The sequence below is a fragment of the Anabrus simplex genome, chromosome 2, assembly GCF_040414725.1.
Source record: "Anabrus simplex isolate iqAnaSimp1 chromosome 2, ASM4041472v1, whole genome shotgun sequence".
Lineage (NCBI taxonomy): Eukaryota > Metazoa > Arthropoda > Insecta > Orthoptera > Tettigoniidae > Anabrus > Anabrus simplex.
In genome coordinates this window covers 262341312-262359944 of record NC_090266.1, presented here as the reverse complement: position 1 = coordinate 262359944, position 18633 = coordinate 262341312, and the positions used below count along the sequence as shown (strand labels likewise).

Here is an 18633-nt window from a genome sequence, read left to right as displayed (position 1 = left end):
GGAGTGGAAGCAGTAGGGAATGATACCCTACGCTGGAGGAGAGATGACAGCCGAAGGATGAGTAGAACAAATTTTTAGCATGTAAAAACTCGCGTAGATGTTTTAGAGGGAACGTTTTATTTTGTAAATATTAGACAATAGGATTTTGTTATTATAAAGATTTGAAAACCGTAGTGTACGGTACAGTAAATGATAGGAATTTGTAAAGAAAGATAAAGCGAGTGGTTTCGTTTCATTTCATCTTGTGTTATGACGGGTGGTTTAATTCAAATGCATGGGGACCACTTGAGATAAATTATACATGTAAATACAGGGAAGTAAATATTTAAATGTTATGGGAGTCAAGGGATAAAAGCAGAGACATACATGGGACGGAATATAACGTCAAGCCGTAGAGAATGTTGATTGTAATGCATGCATATAGGGTAGTACGCATGAGTGAATTTGTGTTAGTATAAAAGAGTCTACTCAGATATAGAAGTGATTATTGTGTGTTGTTTACAGAAATTTGTTAATAATGCATTGTAACATGGCTATAATAATTTAGTTAGTTTATTAATCATGGATAGGAAATGTAACGATTGTGCAGTTGATAAAGGCAGGTTATTTCAAGGATTACCATATGCAGTTGATATGAGATGGAAATTAGTATCATTGTGAGTGTTGAGCATGGTTGAAGTTAGCATGATGACTGAAAAATACATAGAATTTTGTGTGTTAGTTAAATCAACGACATCTGCAGTTAGGCAATGCTATTGAGAGTGTGCATTTGATAATTAAAATAATAAGATAGGGATTTTCAGAGAGGCCATTGAGGTAAGATGGTATGAGAATGTTGACAAGCCTTGGGACCAAATGTGTGTTATTATGGAGCGTCGTTCTCCAGGTGTATGTGCAGGCGAGTGCCCTGCGAAGTGAACGTATTTGAATTCCCGTTCCGGGAGATGTGCGATGCTGGCAATCGCTGTCAGCTGATGTTTTATGCCAGCTGGACCGTGAAGGTATTTATACGGATCCCAAGGAGTGTCAGATTTGCAGAGGCCCATGTGATGATAACATTAGCACCGCGCTACTCACGAGTATGAATTATCGATTTCCATAACTGAGCATTTTAGACCAGGAAGTAACTGCAAGAACGTTAGATTGAAGTAGGTTTGTTTCGTTTCTGCCATGATTATCAGTTTTTATCGGCATGAATGGAGATCTGCTTAATGTTGAATGAGAGTGTACATGAGAGTGTGTGTTCGCGATAACGGAGTGACATTATATTCTTAACAGTCTGTGTGTGTGTTGATTTGTTTTAATTTGTGTTGTGATTCATTGCTTTGTGAATAATTGTGTGGTAAATGAAATCCACGCGAGGGTTAAAATCCATGTTTATTTGATGTTGCATGTGTAGTTGATACGATAATGATTCACTCAGGATGTACAGTATTGTAGATTAGGTTAAATTGTAGTGTTCTCCTAAAACATCTGTGCGAGGTGGATAGGGACTCATCGAGGATAGGCACTTAGTGACGAGAAATAAGCAAATCCTTGGGCTAAGTGAGCAAATATTCGACGATTAATTGCTTTGATTTTCTTTTGAATAAATTGAGTAAATTTACCAAATGTTGCCATTATTTTAGCATAGCTCCAACCTTATTCATGTCTGTCAGTGGAAGTATATGTTCACCGAAATCTCAGCCTAGTACAATTAGTTAGACGTTCGCGAGAGGGTGTGAACTGGTCACCCCCGAGATACTGAGCAAAAGTCGGAGCAAAACCAGATTTTGGAGGCATATGGGGACATATAGATGGCTGGGTCACAACTTTGGAATTCACTCCCAGGTGCTGTCAGGAACTCTTAACTCAATATCGAAATTTAAGACTGCATGTAGAGATTACCTGTTGAATACCGCTAATTGTTTCGTGTGTATGATGACGTATGATAGGTTGTGTGATTGTGGTTATTATTATTATAGTGTAATGTACATAATATTTAGCTTCTTACTCATGTACATAGATCACTTTTATGGCCATATTTATATTTCCACTTCCTTTATTACTTATTGTGTTCTCTTTATGAATGCTTATTTTTTCAGTTTGTATCTTAATTTTTTGTTATGACTTTGTATCTCCCTCTCTCTTTATCTTTACGCTCCTAATTTTATTCTATTTTATTTGTTGAACTTTGCTTTCTTTCTTTATTATATGTTGCCCAAATCTGTAATTTTTAGCTTATCTTTGATTTTATGATAGAATAGTACATTTCTTTTATATATGAGTATTATCTGTACATTAATTATGTGGTTAAGTGTAAGAGAGGGCCATGAGCCCTAACTTCACCACTGCTAAAGTCAATCAATCAATCAATCAATCAATCAATCAATCAATCAATCAATCAATCAATCAATCAATCAATCAATCAATCAATCAATCAATCAATCAATCAATCAATCAATCAATCAATCAATCAATATATGATGACATCACTGACTAGTTTGCTGCTTCGAAGGACCGGGCGAGTTGGCCGTGCGTTTAGGGCCGTGCGGCTGTGAGCTTGCATCCGGAAGATAGTGGGTTCGAATACCACTGTCTGCAGCCCTGAAGATGGTTTCCCATTGTTTCCCATTTTCACACCAGGCAAATGCTGGGGCTGTACCTTACTTAAGGCCACAGCCACTTCCTTCCAACTCCTAGGCCTTTTCTATCCTATCGTCGCCATAAGACCTATCTGTGTTGGTGCGATGTAAAGCCACTAGCAAAAAAGGGGCCAAAGAATAGATTTAACATACCAAGCAATAGAAGTTACCGAATGTGAGCAATATTTACTTTTTTAAAAGTTAATTTTGTAGTTATATTGTGCTTTTTAAAGTAAGTGCATGAAAATGATACAGTGGATGATTTGTAGGTCATTATTTTCCCAAAGCATCACTCCGATACTAGATTTCCTCCTAGCTAGATTATCCAACACACCTATTCAAAATGTACTGCTTACAGCACACACGCATGTTGGGCTGCACCAAACTTATTCCCCACGAGCCGTCACTGTCGTGCATATGCACTTTAAGTAAAGGTCTTATGCTTTTGTAATGCAGTTAATGTTAAATGTGTTTGTTATGTAAATTATGTGAAACAGTCACCACTCTCGGACCTTTTGTAATAGTGCTTTAGGACATTTTATTTTACCAAAAAAATAGGGCCGCAAAACAATAGTGAATACATCCCTCAACAAAGGGTTGCTTTCAGGAAAGCATCTGGTTGTAAAACAGGGCTAAATTCATGCCAAGTGCTGAACCTGGGCAACTGGGAAAACACCAAGAAGAAGAAAATTCTAAATTCAATAAAATATTATTAATGATATTTAAACAACGGGAATTGGAACAGGGGGCAGTCTTACTGATAGGGCTACCCTGAAAAGTATTAGTCAATCAACAGCCCATTGAAAAAGTCTCAGAGACCAGATGCTGGGCCAGCTCAGTGTGCGTGCTTATTTTGCTTTAATCAAACCATTAAACCATTAGGACAAACTGCTATGGCAGATGAAGTAGATAGGGATTATAATACAAAATATAAACAGAGAAAATGATTAAAAGTTACTGAAAATAGTGTCATTTTATAAGCTTTCAAACTTCAAACTAATTTTTCAAAGAACATCTTACACTGGAAGAAACAGTTATCACAAAATTAACATCAGAAATACACAGTTATAAAAAGTTAGGGGAACACAGTTTTGAATGTATGCCATGCTCTATAAAGCGATACCTCACACCCAGGTATATTACCATCCAAACCTTTATTCTTTACCGTTGAAGTATACAAAAGAACATCGATGGATTCATGTTCATTTTCAGAACATAAACGGAAATGTCCAAATAGGGGCAAAAACAAAGTGATAATAGTCCTCCAGGGTGGATTTTTATCACAGTTGGAGAGCTTCAGTATGGTGTATGACCTCCACGAGCATTTGTCACAGCTTGTCACCTACCTCGCATACTCCATATAAATCGATGGAGGTCACGTTGCGGTATCAAGTCCCATTCTTTAACGAGAGCCTGTTCGAGGTCTTGGAGAGTTTGTGGTGGAACAGGACACCCACGAACATTTCTGTCAAGCCTATCCCACACATGCTCGATTAGATTAAGGTCGGGACTCACTGCTGGCCATTCCATCTCTTGAATGTCCAGTTCTCGCAAAACAGCTCTGGTGATGCGCTCTATATGAGTACTGGCATTGTCGTGCATGAGTACGAATTCAGGGCCAACACCATATGCAGCAACCAACATATACTGTAGCAGTATTTGCTTGATGTACCCCGCAGCAGTAAGATTACCACGAACGACGACAAGATAAGTATGGCCATCAATACGGATGCCACCCCACACCATCACAGAACCTTGTCCGAATCGGTCGCCCTCCTGGACAAAATTTGGCATATACAGCTCACCACGGCGTCTCCATACATGTTGACGTCCATCACGCTGTGTCAGGGGAAATCTGGACTTGTCTGTGAACATCACAGGTCTCCATTGGCGAAGTTGCAAGTTGACGTGGGTACGGGCAAACAGAAGGTGAGCTGCGCGATGTTGCTGTGTTAAACGGGGCACTCGAACAGGATGTATGGGTTGTAAGGACACTTCTCTCAACCTGTTCCTTACTGTCTGGTCAGACACCACGACTCCAGTGACCCTCCTGAGGTCTTGTTGCAGTTCTCTGGCAGTTGCTGAACGACGTCGCAACGCACAGATGGTCAGATATAGGTCATCCTGTGGGGTTGTCATGTGTCCACGACCTTGTCCAGCCCTCCTTGTGAACTGGCCTGTCACACTGTAGCAATTTCACAAGCGGTGACTAACTGACGGAGAGACATTGAGATCCACAGCAACACAACGAAAAGTCCATCCTTTCTGGATCAAAGTGACAGCCCTTGCGACTTGAACCTCGTTTAAGATGTCTCATGGGATGTGCTGGTTGATGTACAACGTGCTCAAATGACCGCAGTAGTCTGTGTACCTCACAACAACACACAGACGCACCGCTATTCACTTTGTTTTGAGAGACAAATCGATTCCAGGCAAATCGATAGTTTTATGATGATGATGATGATGCTTGTTGTTTAAAGGGGCCTAACATCGAGGTCATGGGCCCCTAATGGTACAAAATGAAATAACAAAAAGTTCAAATTCATCCACTGACCAAAATAAAATAAAAAATGTCATGAAGAATGAATGGATGGACATGAACCCAACAAAAAAACAAAAAAAACAAACAAAAAACAGTGGATCAGATTAAAAAAGAAGGTAGTTAATTAGAGTATTACTGACCAAGGGACCACTTATAAAGCACAATGATGCTTGATGTCTGAAAGGGTGCTAAATCCACGTCTAAGGCCCCACAGAATGGTACATGTCACGAGTAAAGTAGAACCATGGTATTTGTCATTTTGGGGCACTAATCAAAAGTAGCGAAGACTCACGGTGTTCCACACAAGATGGTACTACTCACAAGTATTGCACTTCGTACAGGGAACGCAGACCTATGGTGTTTCTCACACAATGGCGCCACTCGTAGCCAACGCAAACCGGTAAGGTTCCTCACCTAGGTGTACTAGTCACGGGCGCCGGTATTCCCGTGGTGTTCCTCACATAGTGGGTACCAATCACAGACAACGCTGACCCACGGTGCCGCTCATATAGCGGTGCTACTCACAGACTATGCCCAGACCCGCGGTGTTGCTCACCTGGGTACGACGCACGGGTACTGGAAACCACCAGGCCAGGCTTTTTACTGCAACTAATCACAAACCTATTTCGTACCTAATTTAGTGGTACTACTCGCAAGTACAGGCAACCCATGGTGTTCCCTGCATGATGGTACGAATCAAAAGTAGTTTCATGGTCCTAATTCAAATCATCCCTTGGTCGCCCCTTTTAGTCGCCTCTTACGACAGGCAGGAGATATGCGGGTGTGTTCTACATGTGCGTCCCCCACCCACAGGGGGTAGTGTGTTTGGTCCGCGAAGGTATTTTATTTCCCTCAAGTCCGCCGGCAAGCCGGTTAGGACCCCCCTATCCGCCACCTGGGACGCGCCACGTGGGAGTATCACCTCTCCCCCTGCTACGCCAGTGTAGTAGGTTCGTGGGATAATTTTATAACATCTGCAGTTCATTCTAAAGTGCACAAATTTTTTGTAGAACATAAAAGACACATGCTTTATTTTATAAACTGTGACATGAATTTTCTATATTTCAAGAGACCATAGCTAACATTCTCTGGTTCATTGTCAGTCAAGGTTTATGCTTATTTTGAGAGTTTGAATTTAACAGCACTTTCGTCAAAAGACACACTTCTAGACAAGAGCCAGTTTACAATATCCTGTTTATGCCAGGAGCTATTAGGTCATTGGTAGAGACTTTCACTGTGATGTAAAGTATTGCCCACTGTTATTACCCTATTGAGTTCAAGTTTTCCTAGTATTTTTTTAACACCATTCTTACAAAAAAAAATATAAAAAAAATGAGAATTTATCTCATGATCACCATTTATCTTTTTTGAGCCAACATCAGTGGTGCATTCAGTTCACCATTGTCCTTCTGTTCCCAAAAATAGCAGATTTGATCCAGGCTGTGGTTGATATTCGAGGATGTTATTTGCTCCTGGCTCATTAAAAACATTTGCAGCACAAAATCTTGACACTTGTACATTTCTCAAAACCTATAGCAATGGAAGGGACATTAAATAGCACTGTTATCAATATGGGCTTCTAGATTCAAATATTAATGAACCATCTTCAACTAATACTGTACATCCAACATGAATTTATTTTTAAATCCCGTTCCCTGACTGGACAGAAAAGTTGATTTTGTTTAACATCATTAACCCTCCTACATAATACAGTTTATAACATTCTGCTCAGTATTGCTTCACTGATCTCGGAGAGGGTTTTCTCCACGCCGCTATAACATTTTGATCAATTATCACATTAACTGTATTTCTCTTTATACATTTAAAATAGTTTTTCTTAAATAGTTCAAAACATTTTCTGTAGTAGTTTTCCGGGCTTATAGGCCATGGTCCAATTTGGATCCTAGCTCCCAGTGTTTCACTGAAGATTGTATCTGGTATTGTCAAGGGTTTGCTTCCTCCAAAGGCCAATACAGGACCCTTGAACATGCCAGACACTCTCTCCGATTTAACTGTCCAATATTGGCCTTTGGAAAGAGCAAACCCATGTCAATACCAGGTACAGTCTCTGGTTAAACACTGGGAGGTTGTAACCCAATTAGACTATGGGCTACAAGCCAGAAAAATGTCCTCTGTTTTTATCATCATGGCTCTCGTCTAGAAGTGTCTCTCTTGATGAAAGTACTGTTAAATGCAAACTCTCAAAATAAGCACAAACATTGGCTGACAATGACACAGAAAATGTTACCTATGATCTGGCCGCTGAAGCAGATCATATTGTGTTACGACTACAAACTTATCAGTGTAAATCTATATCCTATCAAACCTGTGTGGGCAAATTCAAGATTTACGTGGCATGACAAAATATTTAAAATTAAAACTTGTGCAAGTTAGTGGATAATAATATTAGAAAACAATGGTAGCATAGTGCCAATAAGATATACTGGCAGTGAGGAAAACAATGAGGTAACAGGATGGTAGGTGGAACCAAAGTCAAGACGAATAGTTTAAATTAAATTTGCGTGACACATTGGATAAACCCACACTTCAGACTCTGAGCTCTGTGAGGCAGGATTATCCAATACCGATTCCAATCAAAGTAAGGGATTTCCTAAATTTCTACAATAACAGCTTTAAAAATTCCTCTGAATAATGTGAATGATTATCAATGATGACCTCTAAGTTTGATCCCTTAAAACAGCAATCATCATCATGTTTTTCTTTACAAGAGTTGCAGACACATTTGTGTTTACATGAATGTCTCCTGTAGGGCTTACATCAGAAACAACAAAACTATTAGCATGAAGGCTAGTTTGAAATCCATGTCTCATATTACCTGGAGGAAGTTCATCTTCTTCTTTCTTAAAACCATAGTATTTAGCCCAGTCTTTACGACCAGTGAAAATCAAATAGCAAACCATTCCAAAGGCATTCCACGCAAAAAAAACGTAAGCAAAAGAGAGTCTCTGCCTCCAAACAGTAGCCTGGTCTTCTGGTATCGGTCTTGTATTTCGCCTCACCATTCGTCTGAGCCATTTAAAATGCCACATATCTGAAAAAGTAATACCAATGTAAAATTTGAGAACAATACCATGCATTTAACATTATACTTATTGGAAGTTCAGCCATCATAGTCTTAAGCAGAATTGGGTTATTCATGAATGAACTAGTTCATATAAACGACTTTTATTTGAGCTGCTACGAGTTCGTTCAAATATTTTGAACTGGTTTTTCACACAAGCACAGCACAGTAACCATACACGAGTGAAATATGAAAACAGCACAAACGAACAACAAACTTGGTTCACACAAATGTGGGCAATGACATGCCTTGTAGCGGTAACGATGATGATGATGCTTGTTGTTTTAAGGGGCCTAACATCGAAGGTCATCGCCCCTAATGGTACGAAATGAAAGAACAAAAATTGCAAAGGCATCCACTGACCAAAATAAAAATAAAATATGGCATGAAGAATGAATGGATGGACAGGAACTCAACAAAACACAAAACAAACAAACAAAAACCAGTGGATCGGACTCAATACAGATCGAAAATAACATTACTACCGACCAAGGAACCACTTACAAAGCACAATGATGCTTGGTGTCTAAATGGGATGCAAAATCCACGTCTAAGGCCCCACAGAATGGTACATGTCGCGAGTAAAATAGAACCATGGTATGTGTCATGTTGGGGTATTAATCAGAAGTAGCGAAGACTCACGGTGTTCCACAAAAGATGGTACTACTCACAAGTATTGCAATACGTACAAGTAACGCAGACCTATGGTGTGTCTCACACAATGGCCCAACTCAGAGTCAACGCAAACCGAGAAGGTTCCCCACCTAGGTGTACTAAACACGGGCGCCGGTATTCCCGTGGTGTTCCTCACATAGTGGGTACTAATCACAGGCAACGCAGACCCACGGTGCTGCTCATATAGTGGTACAACTCACAGGCTACGCGCAGACCTGCAGTGTTGCACACATGGGTACGACGCACGGGTACTGGAATCCACCAGGCCAGGCTTTAACTGCTACTAATCACAAACCTATTTCGTACCAAATTTAGTGGTACTACTCGCAAGTACAGGCAACCTATGGTGTTCCCCGCGTGATGGTATGATTCAAAATTAGTTTCATGGTTCTAATTCAGTCAGCCTTTGGTCGCCCCTTTTAGTCACCTCTTACGACAGGCAGGGGATACCGCGGGTGTATTATACATGTGCGTCCCCCACCCGCAGGGAGTAGCGTGTTCGGTCCGCGAGAGGTATTTTATTTCCCTCAAGTCCGCCGGCAAGCCGGTTAGGACCCCCCTATCCGCCACCTGGGACGCGCCACGTGGGAGTATCACCTCTCCCCCTGCTACGCCTGCGTAGCAGGTTCGTGGTGTAGCGGTAACATGGTAGCCCATTTCTTATCGCAAGTCTCAATTTGTGGGGGGAAGGGGTAGTACAGGAGAAATAGTGTTATAGGTGGAACTAAGTGCATGAAAAATGATGCATGTTATAAATGGTAGGCAACTCTCCTAATCAACAGACTAAAAATACAGTATACAACCATACAGTCACAGAAAATGAAGTTTCTTCGGCCACCATCTTGGAAAAAAATAAACATCATAATTAACAAAATCATAAAATAATCATGAAGTATGAAATTACAGGAAATTTCAACTGAAAAAGAATATGATATTGGTTTTTTAAAGTAAAATGTTAAAAAAGATGAAGTAGGGGAAATAATGATGAAAAAGTTTGCCTACATGACCCTGAGCGATCAGGAAATTTTGAAATGCACTTACAGACGGTTGAGCATACGCTACATTTTTTTTGTGAGTTCATGTCATAGTAATTATGCTAAATGCACAAGAATATACCTTCAACAAATGCGGGAACATAGGTTATAAACTTCATGGTTCTGATCCGTATTGAATTGTAAGTACAATATAATTATTAAAATAATGTAGTAATGGTCCACCTTTCAATACTATAATATGTAATATTCTAAATTACATTAATTAATTAGGGACTAGTTTCGGCCGGGCTGGCCATCTTCAGCCTTCATGTAAAACATCTAATAACTAAACAAATGTACATGCACACAATTAACATAAAACAAATATATACAAATTGACATTAAAAAAACTGGGATGAAATTAGGATTAAATTTGAAAATAAACTAGGTTCTAACTTCTTGAGTATGCTCATCATTGAGAATATTTCAAGTATTAATTTATATCCACAGAACATCTAATCATTAATAATTCAACAGTAAATGGGAACTGGTAAAAGTTGATCCCGTAGTTCATCACCAAATCTATTTGAGTTGTGTTAGTCATATGCGAGCCATTGGACACCACTGTAAATAACCATTAGCTGACAGAGAACTGTTAGATGTTGTTTCATCATCAATCAAGGTAATAAAATGAGATGCTCTCATGGTGCTTGTTAAATCATGCTGAAATGTTGTTGGATATTGTCAAGACGGCAAATGAAGATGTGGGTAACACAGATACAGTGTGTCTGGTATAAAATTTCAATTCATTGTGGTGCCCATGAAGTTAACCTGAATAAATTAGATTAAATTAAATTAATGAATTGAATGAGAGAATGTGTTAGTTAGATGGCAAAGATTATATGAGGCTTACCTCTCAATACAGCTTGAGGTGTGTGGCCTATTGTTGTGTGTGCTTCAGACTAACTGTTGTGAGATTCCAATGAAAAGGAAGGAGAGGGGAGGGGGAAGGTCCTGAAGGAGAGGGAGGGTGGGAAGGGGAAGCGGGTGGGAAGGGGAAGCGGGTGGGAAGGGGGAATTAAGGCGGAGCTGAAGGATTTGGGAAAAGGATGGCTGTTGAGGAAAGGTGCTGTGAATATTATGAAAAACTGAATTATGACTTGTTGGTTTGATGTTACTGAAAATGGGAATCAGAAGGTCAAAAAGGATATTTGGCTTTTCTAAAATTTCATTCAGATTATGATTTGGGTTGAAATATTGATCTAAATGTATGAAGCAGCTTTCGGTAATGTTAAGGAGGGGTCCTTTGTTGATGATTTTGAAAATTTCCATATTTTGTTTTATGTCTGTGAATTTGTGATTATAGTCATGCATATGCTGCCCTACAGTTGAAAATTTATTGTATTTTAGGGCATTGACATGTTCCGAGTACCTTATATTAAAATTTCTCCTTGTGTGCATGTACATTTGTTTAGTTATTAGATGTTTTACATTAAGGCTGAAGATGGCCAAACCAAGCCAAAACTAGTCCCTATAATACTTTACACAGTTCATAATAATGTTATTTGCTTTACGTCCCACTAACTACTTTTTAAGGTCTTCGGAGACGCTGAGGTGCCGGAATTTAGTCCCGCAGGAGTTCTTTTACGTGCCAGTAAATCTACCGACACGGGGCTGTCGTATTTGAGCACCTTCAAATACCACCGGACTGAGCCAGGATCGAACCTGCCAAGTTGGGGTCAGAAGGCCTGCGCCTTAACCGTCTGAGCCACTCAGCCCGGCTTACACAGTTCAAAAGCATATAATATAATATAATATAATATAATATAATATAATATAATATAATATAATATAATATAATATAACGGTAATACCATTTTACATAACAGTAGACAAGAATAAACAAAACAAAACACACTAAAAAGAAAGTTCAATGGAGTATAAGTAGAAAAATATGTACAGATTTATACACAGGTTATATTACATTTTTTTTGCTACTTGTTTTACGTCGCACCGACACAGATAGGTCTTATGGCGACGATGGGACAGGGAGGGGCTAGGAGCTGGAAGGAAGCGGCCGTGGCCTTAATTAAGGTACAGCCCCAGCATTTGGCTGGTGTGAAAACGGGAAACAACGGAAAACCATTTTCAGGGCTGCCGACAGTGGGGTTCGAACCTACTATCTCCCGAATACTGGACACTGGCCGCACTTAAGCGACTGCAGCTATCGAGCTCGGTGGTTATATTACAAGTAATCACAGGAAAGTAATAGTTAATTCTGGAGATTATATAAGTGATTTCTAAATTTTGACAATAAGCAGTTAAATATATCAATATCCACTTTGTTTAGAGATCTTGACATTCGTTCAATTGGCCCGTTGAATGCGTAGTTAGTTCTATGCCAATTTGTAGACAATGTATTCTTGAACCTTGTGCGCCTGTCTGGTACATGTACGTTAATTTTTGCAAGGAGTTATGGACAATTCACCAAGGAATGAAGCAATTTAAAAATGAAGAGTGTATCCAATAATTCACGGCGTTCTGACAGGCTATGCAGATTTAAGGACTGTTGTAGGGATGTATAATCAACATTATCATATGAGAATCATGCTCTAAATGAATATAAACAAAGAAATTTATATTGTACTGAATCTAATCTATGGACAGAGGTCTGATGAGAAGGGTTCCAAACAGGTGCACAGTATTCTAGTATAGGGCATACCACAGACACATACAGCAATCGATAAGTAGCTAAGTTTGAAAATTCTCTAGAATATCTATAGTAGGGCCCACGAGAGTTGAAGTCTGACAGGTGAGTGGCGAAAGCTGTAACTACGAAGTACGCTGCGTTGTCATAGTTACCTCAATTCGCGGTCTACCACCTTTCAGACAGGCTGAGTGTTTAATAAAACATGTAGGCCTAGGCCTAATGCAATTCATTTACCCTTGACCGGTTCCTAAGCTCGCTTTAATAATTCCAGCATTTAAGACAGAACACGACATTATCGATATATATAAAAGATTTCATAATCACTAACAAAAACATCAGTTTCTGACAATAACCTCAACAAATGCACAACACTACCCACATTGATAGTTTTTATTATTTAACGCCGATTGTTAACGGTACTTGTACAATTCGGGAATAAACTACGGTATAATAAACACAATAGGAAGACGATATTTCATCAAGAAAAGAAATCAGTCAGAATATGAATGACAATGATGGAATTAAGGAGACATTCGGACCTTCCCCCGTAATTGCTCAGAAAATAGCAATAAAATGTACAGACATGCAATGTACACAAAGCACTGAACCGAGATATTTGTAAAAATAAAAAATACTCACTGCTCTGCCAATAGCAATCAGTCATCTAGAAGGGGCTCTATCCCATCCATATCATCTCCTGTACTATCCTGCTCGTTGTCACTGTCACTGACACAATCATTTCTCTTCCCTGGCTTCGAACAGTCACACCTCGGCCAGTTGTACTTTTTGGCGTTTCTTTTGACTTGGAAGTCATTGTTAAACACTCCAAAGAACCAATCAAATAAAACTACACGGATTCTTAACGAATAATGGAGTACTTCACACTAACACTATAGTCACACTACAAGATCGCTAACATCTACAGACGAACAAAACTAGGAAAACTGAACAACTAACCACCGATAAACTTAAAGAAATAAACTAACACCTAACATAATATTCTGAAAACATACACATTAAGCAGCAACGACTAGCACAGCTAACACAGTACCATTCGGAATACTATCACAAAAGCGACTGAGAGCAAGCCAACCCACGTGGTGATAGCGTCCTAAAATGTTGCAACTCTGTTATCGTTGCCATAGCAAGAGGCCATTTTCGAACAGCGTTAGTCAACTTCTTCTCGCCGGTGGCGCTAAACGTCAGACTTCAACTCTCGTGGGCCCTACTGTAGTAATGCAACCCAATCTTTGAAATGCTTTCTTACAAATATTTTCAATACATTCATTAAACGACAGGTTATAACTGAATAAAACACCAAGGTCATTAACTTGTGAAACAGGAGTTAGAATGTTGTTATTACTAAATTTGTACTGAAATGATATTTTCTTCTTGTTTTAAAAAAAACGATATTATTTTACATTTCTCATGATTAAGTTTCAACCTACAGTACTTTTCCAGATGATGTAAATCTTCTTGAAGTTTTAAACAATCAAGTGGACAATTATTTTGCATAAAAATTTTTGCATCGTCAGCAAACAAAAGCAATTCAGAATTCGTAAGTATATTTTTAATGTCATTTATATAGAGAGTAAAAAGTAAGGAACTCCATTGGTAACAATAATAGGCGCAGAAAAATGATACCTTATTTTAACAATCTGCAGGCGATTTTTAAGATACGATTCAAACCATGAGAGGACAGGCCCATTAATTCCATAGCCTGTTAGTTTTTGCAGCAAGATATCGTGGTCGACAGTGTCAAAAGCTTTTGAGAAGTCTGTATAAATGCAGTCCACTTGGGAGTGGTTCTCTGTTGCATCCAAGAGGAGCTGATAGAATAAAAGAAGATTGCTACAGGTTGACCGTCCTGAAAAGAATCCATGTTGCTCATCAATGATGATGTTGCTAAAGAGAGGTGTGATTTTGTCAAGAATTGAGTCAAAAATTTTGGAAATATGAGAAGAAATTATAAATGGTCTATATTGTTTTATGTCAGTTTTATCACCATTTTTGAAAACTGGACTAACAAATCCTTTCTTCCATTCCACTGGAAAAATGCCTTGGTTTAATGATAAGTTGAACAGATAAAAGAATGCTTCACATAAAATAAATGAGCAGTACTTGAGCAGGTAAGTTGAAACACCATCAGGTCCTACAGTTTTCTTTAATTCCAGAGATATCAGTTTGTTGTAAATTTCTGCCTTACTAATGTTTATAACTGAAAAATTGACAGAGAAAGGATAATCATATGACATACTAATACTATTCTGATAAGAAGAATAAACAGATGAAAAGTGGTTAGCAAAAAGATTGACAATAATTTCTCCAGTATCTGCTGTAACTTCATTAAGATGCATAGTTGAAGGAATATTATTACATGACCCTTTAGAACGTAGATATTGCCAGAATTTCTGTGGATTGGAAGTAATACTTCGTTCACAGTTCGAGACATACATTGTATAGCAAGATTTACATTCAGACTTGCATTCATTTCTTAATTTCGAGAAATGCTGATAATCACTATTGAGACCTGATATTTTGTATCGCTTGTGTGCTTTCTTCTTTTCAATAATTAGGGACTTCAATTTATGATTAAACCACTTTGGGAATTTGGGAGTCTTAAAATTCCATATAGGGATGTAAAGTTCCATGCCATAAAATAGTACTGAATAGAAGATTTCTACTGCTTTATCAATTGATACATTTTGAAACATCACCTTCCAGCTGAACTGTGACAGATAATAATTTAGTCCATTAGAGTCACCATTTAAAAAGTCAAAATAAAAACTATCAGCAGGCAAGGAATTGTATAGCTCATTTAATTAATTAATGTAATTTAGAATATTACATATTATAGTATTGAAAGGTGGACCATTACTACATTATTTTAATAATTATATTATAACACAGGAACAATAAACAACGCATCCAGAACTCTACAAAATGCTGAATAAAGGCCATTTTACATACGAAGAAAGGGCAGGAAGTGGTCTGGTGTTTGGACAGACATGAACACTGAGCGAACGCTCATAAAATGCACTAAAGATTGTTCTGGTATAACTCATGAAGGAGGAATGAAAAAGTCAATGTGCAATTTGGATTTCGAGCCATTCTAAACAAGTTTACTGACCAATGATTCACGTAATGGTAGTGAACAACATACTGGTTTAATGATGCAAGGATGGCCAGAGATTTTGAAGATCTCAGAAAGGTAATGCAATTCTTTATAGATCACAATCCATTTACTGCTTCTTCAAATGATTTATGGAATATTTTTAATGGAATTACGGATAGTGAAAACAGAGTTACTGCAGAAAATCCTGACATTATTGTAAGAAACATCCAAGATAACCTCACCGGCAAACTTTTTAAAGACAAAACTTTATTGAAATCAGACCGGACAGTAACCACGAAAGTAGTGAGGAAAGGGCTTGTTATTGCTGGTGAGACCCACCATGTAGATTCGCATCTTTTAACGCACAGGATGCTTGCTTGTATTTCCTTGGATAATCACAACGCAAGGGAGTTTTTCAATTACAATTTATCCACTCTACCAACTTCATTATTTGACCAGCAAATGAGAAAAACTGATAAAATATAACTGGCAAACTCATTAAATAGCATGAATGTTAATGAAATAAAACAGTCTCTTTCATAGCAAAGAGCTTCGTATATTCTTGATGGAGTTGCATTAATTCACCAGTTACCACGGTCTGCTTCTGCAACATTTGGAGATATCATAAGGCAACACGTCCGACTCATTGGCTGAATGGTCAGCGTATTAGCCTTCGGTTCAGAGGGTCCCGGGTTCGATTCCCGGCCGGGTCGGGGATTTTAACCTTCATTGGTTAATTCCAATGGCCCGGGGACTGGGTGTTTGTGCTGTCCTCAACATTCCTGCAACTCACACACCACACATAACACTATCCTCCACCACAATAACACACAGTTACCTACACATGGCAGATGCCGCCCACCCTCATCGGAGGGTCTGCCTTACAAGGGCTGCACTCGGCTAGTAATAGCCACACAAATTTATTATTATAAGGCAACACGAATCGTATATCAACAGAAAGTATAAAAACAAAGCAAAGTCATCTCCGTACAGGCCATGAAGGCCTTTGGAGGAATGGAAGGTAAAGGCTTCCACTATCCGTAACCTTGGCACGTGATGGGGTACAGTGGTTAGCCCTATGCCCGGCCGCCTTTGCCCCCAGGAATTAACCTGGTATTCATTTTTGGTGTAGGCTGAGTGAACATCAGGGCCATGTGCACCTCCGGAAGTGGAAATCTTGTTTCTTAAATTTTACGACTTCCTGGCGGGGATTCGAACCCACATCCTTCCGGGCGATCCGAGCATGCCTTTACCGCTGCGGCCGGGCAGCACCTCAACAGAAGGTATGGAAAAGTAAAAACAGTTTTTGATAGGGATGAAAAACCAAATATAAAAGGTATGGAGCATAGATTGTGCATGAAGCAGTCGCCCCCTGTAGTAGTCTTTAATGAAAATTTGCCTGTGATCAGCGAGAAAAACAAATTTCTTTCTAACTCGACAAACAAACAATGCTTAATCAATATACCAGGGAGTTTTTTTAAGGAAGAGGTCATTCTGTCATTCGTGCAGAAGGTGATGTAGACACACTAGTCATCAAAGCAGCTGTAAACATAGCTTAGGAAAAAACATGTCCCTGTAGTGGCTGATGATACTGATATTTTTATCCCACCACCACATCATTCTTCTAAAAAAAAAATTAATGCAGTCTACCACACTCCACACCATGACATTCAGTCATGCAACAATCTACTGAATGAATGAATGAATGAATGAATGAATGAATCAATCAATCAATACTGATCTGCAGAAACAATTATAAAAAATAGAAAGTACGTGAACATGTTTCGCCCTTCTTAATGGGCATCATCAGCACAATGGATAACCTTAAAACAAATAATTACAATTATTGGTCATATAAAATTGGAATAAGACGTTGTGATGTTAAAAGTTATTTTCAATATCATGATTAAAAAGTTTGACGTGAATGTTACAAACACAAGTTAAAACTATTGTAGTACAATTTTACAATATTGTCTAAAATATATATATTTACATTGGTGAGAAGTTTTTTAATCGACATTCGTCTGGAATTGAAATGGATCCTCTTCTTTTAACTTTTTGGTGAAAGTCAGAATTATTGTCGTGTTAACCACCAAGTAGATTTGAAGAATAAAATATGTATAGAACATATGTTCCTATTGTAGAAAATTAGATCAGGAATGAACATTTGGTGTTTCTACTCGAGTTAAAATGGTTAAAACACATTCAGGTGAGAATACGTTAAAATGGAATATACGTTGAAAATTTTTCCTATGTACTAGTTGGAATATTTATCACTATAACAGTAGTCTTCCCATTTGTTGTGTAAAACTCAATGGTTTGAATGTTGATAAACTGCAAAGAAATATAAAAACGCATTTAATGTGTATGTAGAGCCTCCGTGGCTCAGACGGCAGCGCGTCGGCCTCTCACCGCTGGATACCGTGGTTCAAATCCCGGTCACTCCATGTGAGGTTTGTGCTGGACAAAGCGGAGACGGGACAGGTTTTTCTCCGGGTACTCCGGTTTTCCCTGTCATCTTTCATTCCAGCAACACTCTCCATTCTCGTTTCATAGCATCTATCACTCATTAATGTAAATCACTTTGGGAGTGGCGACCCCATCGTAATAACAGCCTATATCTGATTCATTCATTACATCCCTGACCTGGTCAATGACTGGAAAGCAGGTTGTAGGTTTTCATTTTTTTTTTTTTCATTAATGTGTACGTATAAATAATGGATGTGATTGTATAGTGTTATGGGTTACGTAAAAATGGATACTTACTCGAATGCCGTAGAGTGTCTATCTTGTTCTGTAATTACTGTTAGTCTGACTGGCGTTCCTGTATGGGTGAGGCGGAGGGAGGGGGACGGGTTGAGGGAGGGAAGAATTGGGCGGAGTAATACGTATTGGTATCGGTACGGGTGGG

The 18633-nt window shown here is 38.8% G+C and overlaps 1 protein-coding gene across 4 annotated transcripts in view; it reads right to left on the bottom strand.

The window, feature by feature from the left end:
* The window catches only part of LOC136862771 (uncharacterized), a 142939-nt gene that overhangs the window by 13280 nt on the left and 111026 nt on the right, over positions 1-18633 (bottom strand). For all 4 annotated transcript variants that reach the window (XM_068226513.1, XM_067139014.2, XM_067139013.2 and 1 more), the window contains one exon: positions 8003-8218. In XM_068226513.1, coding sequence (XP_068082614.1) covers positions 8003-8216 — 214 coding nt within the window. In that variant the 5' untranslated portion in view covers positions 8217-8218. The remainder of the gene's footprint in view (positions 1-8002; positions 8219-18633) is intronic.